This window comes from Vicia villosa, linkage group LG5 (assembly GCF_029867415.1).
Source record: "Vicia villosa cultivar HV-30 ecotype Madison, WI linkage group LG5, Vvil1.0, whole genome shotgun sequence".
Lineage (NCBI taxonomy): Eukaryota > Viridiplantae > Streptophyta > Magnoliopsida > Fabales > Fabaceae > Vicia > Vicia villosa.
In genome coordinates, this window is record NC_081184.1 from 4,495,014 (window position 1) to 4,503,530 (window position 8,517).

The following is an 8,517-nucleotide window of genomic DNA, read 5'->3' on the forward strand; positions in this document are numbered from 1 at the left end:
GTTGTTTTTGTAGTTAAAGTTTTAATTTTAAATAAAAAGTAATTTTTTTAACAAAAAACCCGCGGGCAAAACCCGCCCCGCCCCACCTCAGCCCGTTTTTTTAAGCGGATTAGGCGGAGCGGGCCAACTTAAGGTACCGAGCCGAAAACCTCAGCCCAGCCCGTCCAAAGTGGCGGGTCAAATGGACTGAATTGATGGGCCCGACCCGTTTTGCCACCCCTACTAATTATTAGTTGAGAATCCATATTTACACTCACCATAATAAATAAATTTATACAAATAATTTCTAACAAAAAGTATTTCTTCCCTTCAACCGAAGAAGATCACTCAACAATACTCACAATACATATCCTTTAAATCCTTAATAAAAATTGATCTATATATCTTTGATATATAAAAAATAAAAGTAAACATGATAATAAAACCCTAGTTCATTCATATCAAACTATAGTATAAAGGGATGCTTCTCAAATATAATAAAAGAACAACATAAATCCAAATTGACAATCTTTTTCATTGTTTAGAAGCCTAACATATCTTTCACTTTCTATATGAATCTCTTCAAAGACCCTTTTGGTTGCAAACCAAAGCCCTTTGCATCTGACCTCTTCATAATCCTCAGCCTCTTGCATGACTCAATAAACATCCTGTTTTTTTTCACATCATAAAAGTGAATATTAATTACTATATATAGTTTTCAATATTTATTTTAAAAAAGATTTCATGTTTGATCATTATAGGAATTGCAAACTTTTTCCTCTCTCTCTTTATTTGATGTTTCCATAACACAATAATGGCTTTTCCTTTTCCATGGTAGGCCATGATTTTCATTGTTTCTCCTTCTAAATTGATGTTCTCAACATATTATAATGAGAGGTTCACGCATGTCTGCTACATGGGGTCCAAGACATATATATATATATATATATATATATATATATATATATATATATATATATATATATATATATATATATATATATATATATATATATATATATATATATATATATATATATATATATATATATATATATTCTCTTCTCTATTATTAAATAAAAAAAATGACATATAACCTCTACTATTTATTTAAAAATTTAATAGTTTAGATTCATTTTCATATTTTTACATAAAAACGACAATACATAAGAAATAGAGAAAAGTACTTACTCCCACGGGACATCTCCGACCAGCATCCAATCACCATCTTTGTCTTCATAAATTGGAACGTGTTCACAATTTTCTGCATCCTTCAATGCCTCTTCTACCAACAAATAAAATTTTAATTAATGTTTGTTGTAAATTTTGAATATATTTCAAAAGTTTTAAATAATTTTATCTCATCTTTGATTGACAAATATAATAAAATATTTCTTTAATATTAATTGTTATTATTATTTATTGTAGTTATGATTTATAACCGTTTGAATTGGTCAAATAATGATAATTAATTATCTTGACTTGACTTAGTCAACTTCTATACTCATTTTCTCAATCTCACCCATATATAACATTTCTTCTACTTTTATAAAAGATACACATAAAAAATAGAACGTAAAATTATTTTGTCTTCCCTTTCTTCTTCTTTTTCTGGTTAGATCTCCCGGTCAAGATTTCTTCTTGTTGTTCTGATACCTCATATTCATATTAAGAATTTGAGAAGAACCTGTTGAATCCTGGGGAATTTGCGCTTATGAGGCGGATAAATCCTTAAGGACAGTGTTTTTACACGCCTCAGGTTTATATTATTGTTTATTATTTTGCAGGTCAAAGATCAATGATTACAAGAAAATGGAATCAAACTACATGGGTGATCAGATTCTACAACAATCTTAAGGATTTATCTTTGTTAATAGTCGAAAAGACATGAAGAGTTTTGACGAGCATTTGTTTTTGTGAAGAAAAAAAATGATGGCATAATGGGTTACTCTAATATTTGACTCTGTAAAAACCAAGTAAGTTTTTCTTCCTCAATAATTTTATTTTATTGCTTAAGAATTGTGTGAATGAAAAAAAAAATATATATATATTTCTTATGCGAAAATAATGATTACTTTTTATGATATATGATATAGATTATATAAAATTCATGTTTAATTAGTTTAACTGGAACTAATTACAGTAATTTTTATGGTCAACATAATTTAATGGTATCTGTGTATTGTTATTGAAAGAAAAAAAAAGTATTGTTAATATTTGGTGATGATTATTTATTTATTTATTTGAATGATGTGTGGTAACTAAAATAAAATATTTATTTGTCTTAAACATTTATCATGAACTATTATTCTGTCTTAACTATATAATATAATATTATTAAATTTTATTAAATAGAAATGTTCTTTTAAGTTAGAGATTATAGAAATTATGTTTTCTTTTATGCCATTAGCATGCCATTCGGAATAATACGATGTTGGTATCATTATTACATTATTACATACACTAATGCATAATTATTATATATCATTTTGCCGTTATGCATCTAATTTTATTTTACAAATGGATATTATTAGAGATTTTCTTTTAAAATAAAATGTTGAAAATGAATATAAGTTTTGATTGAAATTATATAGTTGCTAAAATATTTATTTGGAGAATACTTTGTTATTGATGTTTTGATCCGTAAAAATAAAATAAAAAACAAGTCTTTTTATTTCTATAGTGACTTAATGAGGATTCAATATCTATTTGTGTTGTGGAGTTTTGTTTACTCATTTATTATATTTCAGCGGATATGAATCTTGTGTTTAATTTTTAATTATATTAATTAAATAGAGTTTAATACTATTTAAAATAAATAATTAATTGAGTTAATTGCTTAGTATTGAGATATTCTTGTTATAACATATATTTTTGTGATAATAAAATATATTAATATGTGTATTTTTAATTTGCGAAAATATATTTTATCGTGGGGGCATATATATAATAATTATATTATGGGAACTTAATTTGATATACTCAAACATGTATGAATAGTAATATTTGAAATATTTTATTTAGTTTTACTTTACTAAAAATCATGAAGTAATTTTAGATACACATGATTTGATTTGATGAGAGACCAAGTGAAATAGAAATGAAATTATTTTATATTTGACAGAATCATGAAATATTTGTGATATCATAAATTATTACATATGATATTTGTTATTATTTTAGCATAGTATGAAGATGCTTAATAAAGTTGATTATATGAGAATAAATATATTTATTTTTATTGAATTAGTGTGTAATTTATTTTTCATTTCTATTGAGTTAATGTGTAATGAAGGAGTACACTTGTGGTTTGACTGGTTAAAAATAAAAGTTGACTAGTTATCGTTTCTACTGGAAGTGAAAAAAGAAATTTATATATTGAAAGGTTAGTGTTTTATTTATTTAATGAGGAATGTGAAAATATTTTATGGTGTCATAAAATATATAGGAAAGAGAATGTGAATTACAGTATTATTTTGAGTTGATGGATCACTGTATTAAATTAATACAATGATAATTAAATATTATTCCAATAAAAATAAATATATAGATTTATTTTTTTTAATTTGATGACAAGTTGTCGCTCGAAAGCAGACCTGTAAAATAAATATTTAAATAATGGAATATATTTATTATTATTGATAGTGATGTCGCTTAATGATCATATAAGCAGACCTGTATAAATCTATTGTGGAACTCATAATACTTTTATAAACTTGAGTAAGTATATGCGATTGATTGACTTAGAGACGTCTTAGTCAATATTTATTAATGGGAGAAAATATGTGTCTTCCTAAATTGTGTAAAGTAGCTACTAAAATATGAGATCAGGATGATCTTGGTCAATACTATGAAAAAACCCCTGGGAAGAAACTAATTTGTGACGCATCGAGGGGAAATGGACTTAGCCAATTGAAACTAATAAGTGACGGGAACCCAACCTTTATGATTGGAGATCCCATGAAAAAGGTTCATATGGGTAAGAACAAGTCACTTGTTAGTTCTGCTAGCACCAAAAATTATTTGATTAATTTTTGTTTGCGTCCTTTTCCTATGGTGTAAATTGAGAAAGTGCTAGACACTGCATTATTGAGAGGATAAGCTTATGCAGCTTTTAATGAATTTCATATCCTTTATTGGTGGTGTATGATTTGCAGCATACACTTGATGAAATCACCTATATGAGTGTCAAGTGGGGCCGCTTGTATGAGATCTTGGCGAAATCTCTAGAGCACTCATGAAATAACCAGGCACGCGCACGGCCTATTAGCGCACCACAGCGTTAACAACAAGAACTGTGGGGGGTGAGATGTGAGTGGTAGACCTCTAACATACGCTAAGTGTCTTTGGTTCATATAGCTTGCTACACCAATTTCACTGTGTGTTAAGTATGTCATTCTAGGACTGGTTCATATAGCTTGCTATACCAGTTTGAAGCATCACATCCATGATGTTAAGCCAGAAAATTCTTTTTTTTCTTCTTTTCAACTTTTGAAATATGTGGGGGATTGTTGTAAATTTTGAATATATTTCAAAAGTTTTAAATAATTTTATCTCATCTTTGATTGACAAATATAATAAAATATTTCTTTAATATTAATTGTTATTATTATTTATTGTAGTTATGATTTATAACCGTTTGAATTGGTCAAATAATGATAATTAATTATCTTGACTTGACTTAGTCAACTTCTATACTCATTTTCTCAATCTCACCCATATATAACATTTCTTCTACTTTTATAAAAGATACACATAAAAAATAGAACGTAAAATTATTTTGTCTTCCCTTTCTTCTTCTTTTTCTGGTTAGATCTCCCGGTCAAGATTTCTTCTTGTTGTTCTGATACCTCATATTCATATTAAGAATTTGAGAAGAACCTGTTGAATCCTGGGGGATTTGCGCTTATGAGGCGGATAAATCCTTAAGGACAGTGTTTTTACACGCCTCAGGTTTATATTATTGTTTATTATTTTGCAGGTCAAAGATCAATGATTACAAGAAAATGGAATCAAACTACATGGGTGATCAGATTCTACAACAATGTTCAATATTATTATTATTATTATTATTTTATTTTTTTAATATATATTTATAATTAAAAAAATCATTTATTCATCTTTAGAAGGTTATGATTAATTAATGTTTATGTAGCATAAATGTTGTGCTTAATTATTTGTGATTAAGAGTAGTGATGAACTTTATACGTACACTAGCAGCACGCCAGCATCAGATTAGAAGGAAAATGTCTGATTATCATTATACATTCTACTTTGTCTCCCACTTTACCCTTTTTTCTATCAACTTTATATAAATTAAAGATTCTTCATGATCCTATATGTTGTACAATAATATCTACCTGGGATCAATACCCTAACTTACATAAAAGCATCTTTTTTTTTTTTTTTTAAAACATAAAGCATCATATTCCGGTTTAGGTTTTTTGAGTGTTGAGTTAATATAAGAAATATATAATTTAGTTCATATAATAATCTAATTATGTACAAAAGTTTTATAATGTTAATCGATAAGAAAACTTATACAGATATATAGTTTTAAAATACTTCTTCCATTTTCTTATTATTAGTTGTTTTGAACTTTTTACATGTAATAAAAAAATTAATTTATAAAATTGTTTTTTATTAATAATTTTAAAATATTAAATTTAAAAAATTGAAAGACTATAATAAAATAGTTAAGGGTATAAACTTTTTATCGTGAGTATTCTATCTGTTTTTATATTATTAATAATTTTTTGGAAAAAATAATACTAAAATATATGTCGGTCCAACAAGAGAATTACTCATAAGAAATTATTATGTTTGTTTCATATGAAACATATCATATTAAAAATATTTATTAAATTTGTTAGTTTAGAATAACAATGATCTACATATTAATTATATTTTTTCAATAATATATTCGATTGGATTAATTTAATATGAACTGTTAAGAAAATAATTTCAGGATGAAAAATTCTTACTATTTTTAGTAATTTAAAAAGAGAATCAATATGATATTTTATCAAAAATTTACTAAAAATGGAAAGACTCTTTATTTACTAGAAATCATATTTAACTCATCATGCTTTATTTCTTTATTTCAATCTACCCAACTATCTTACCAACTACATTATAAATATAGATGTTCTAGTCAATAAATCATATTTTTATCATAAAAATTAGTAACTACCTAGATAAAAAAGTTCAAAATCATGCATTATTTTAAAAGACACCTTAATATGGTATAAGAGAGAGTTACTAGCTAGCAATGATCCTTAACAAGATCAACAAATAAACTTATATATATATATATATATATATATATATATATATATATATATATATATATATATATATATATATATAAATGAATTATGCCCTATATTTTGCATGTACCACAAAATTATAAGATTTTGCATGTATCACAAATTTTAAGAAACACATAAAAGATAAAAATATATAACTCACCAATTCCACAACAATCAAAGAGCTTCTCCAAAGCCAAAGCCAACTCCAAGTATCCCTTATGCAAACCAAGATCAATCTTACGCAAGTAAGGAGCTCCATCCATACTAACCTTCATATACATTTTTGAACCTTCATTCATGTTCTTCTTCCGGTACGAGCACACCGGAGGCCACCCGACAACTTGATTCTTCTTATCAACACTTTTCCGGTCACCGGAGCCTCCATCTCCTTCCCCGCCACACTCGATCTCCGAGAACTTCCTCTTCTTCTCATTCTTTGGTTGATCACCGCATGATAAACCTAACCTTAGCTCGGTTATTTCAAGTCCTAAACCTTCTCTTGCCATGTTTAACTCTCTTTAGGGTTTGATCAATATTTGATGAATGAATATTTTTTTTGAGCATGTAAGAAAATAAGGGTTTAGTTATGTTATATTTATACATAAAGATTGTGAGTGAATAGAAAAGGACTTAGTGGGAGCAAAGACAGGTCAAGTAAGAGGAAATGGTCGGTCACATGAGAAACAATTGTGGGGACAAAAGTTGTCTCCTTTCAAAATCCTCCAACAGAAGCCAGCAACTTAATAAGTTGGATATGGGACATATCCAACCATTTATGCTTCCTTGTGATTTTATTTTAAAGATTTGATTATGGCCGTTTGATTGCATGACTTCAAAACATGCCATGTGATTTGCTTCATTGAAGGGTCTCTTTGCAATAAATTATACCAAGGAAAAAAGTTAGATGTAGAAAGTACTTGGTGTAGATAAATATATAATTTAGATCTATTAAAAAAGTTCTAAAAGTAGACTTTTATCAATTTTGATACAAATTTAAAATTTAAAATAATTGGATGATAAATTTAATATTTTATTTGAATTTACTAAAAAATAATAAAATATAGACTTAATTACAACTTTGGCCTCCCTATTTTTTCTGATTTACGATATTGGTCCCCCTGTTTTAAATTTAAACAGTTTTGGTCCTATTATTTTTTATTTAAATTGTTTAGTCCTCTTTTATACTTTTAAACTTAAAATTAACAATATTTTCATTTTTTAAATGATAAATTACTTGTACAACATGATAAATTATGGATTTTCTTTGATAAAATATGAGAGACAGACTAAAACTATTTAAATTTAAAATAGAAAGACTAAAACTGTTTGAATTTAAAATTAGAGAACTAATTTCGTGAATCAAATAAAATAGAAGACCAAAAATATAATTTAACCTAAAATATATTGTTGGACCGATTGTTTTGTAATATAATATAATTAAAAGAGATTTAATATAGATCGGTCTAAAGAATTTAATTTTTTTTTTGTAAATTTTATTAAAATAATATTTTTATTTCTAATTTTTATTATTATAAATTTATGTTATATTATTATAAATTGATTTTTTATTATTTAACATGATAAGAATTCACATTTGAGCTATTTATTAAAGACCTATATTGAATTAATCTTAATTTAAAATTACATAATAGTATGTTTTTTGATAAAAAAATTGTTGATAATTTACCATTAAACCAATGAAAAATAGTCATATAGTTAAATTTAAAAGTGTAATTGAAATTATTATTTTTTAGTACCACTTTCAAATATATCCGTTAATTAAGTGTTAAATAAATTACTCACCATGAGAACATAGTGATTATATGTATGTATGTATGTATAGATGTATAATGTATTATATGGAGTATATGATACTATATATGTTAATTGTTAATTACACGATTATGATCAATTAATAAGACTATGCCATGCCACAAAGGATGTGATGTGACACATGAAAATATGATAGATATTGAGCATGCATATGATGTTGATGCTGCTGCAAGGAACTGAAATGAAATGAACAATTAAGTAGGTAGGGCCTAAAGGAAATTCCTTGTGTGAGTGAGCTGTGAATGATGACATCAAACCAATTCAGTCAAACTAGACAATCCTTAGGACCAGGAAACACATTGAGACTTATCAAACGCGTATCCTCTCTTAAGTCATAAATCACACAACTACCACTTAGTGCTAGCAAGACCATAGAAGATCCTATACAATAGAA

General features: G+C 26.3%; 1 protein-coding gene across 2 annotated transcripts; it reads right to left on the reverse strand.

The window, feature by feature from the left end:
- Positions 1–416: 416 nt before the first annotated feature.
- Positions 417–6,866, reverse strand: LOC131601203 (auxin-induced protein IAA6). Of its 2 annotated transcripts, none has more exons than XM_058872974.1 (3): positions 6,451–6,866; positions 1,171–1,261; positions 417–647 (listed from the first exon to the last, which is right to left on the reverse strand). In XM_058872974.1, exons 1-3 carry the CDS (start codon positions 6,794–6,796, stop codon positions 548–550), a joined length of 537 nt encoding a protein of 178 aa, XP_058728957.1. In that variant the 5' UTR covers positions 6,797–6,866; the 3' UTR covers positions 417–547. The 2 variants fall into 2 exon arrangements, with proteins under 2 accessions (XP_058728957.1, XP_058728956.1); XM_058872973.1 differs by having other exon boundaries at positions 1,171–1,264; positions 6,451–6,865.
- Positions 6,867–8,517: the final 1,651 nt, after the last annotated feature.

Excerpts from the sequence above, each read along its gene's own strand:
- LOC131601203 (XM_058872973.1), bottom strand. The coding sequence starts at position 6,796 with ATGGCAAGAGAAGGTTTAGGACTTGAAATAACCGAGCTAAGGTTAGGT. Across the intron at positions 1,265-6,450 it reads CTTTGATTGTTGTGGAATTG|AAGAGGCATTGAAGGATGCA; the intron begins GTGAGTTATATA and ends ATTTGTTGGTAG. Across the intron at positions 648-1,170 it reads GTCGGAGATGTCCCGTGGGA|GATGTTTATTGAGTCATGCA; the intron begins GTAAGTACTTTT and ends GAAAAAAAACAG.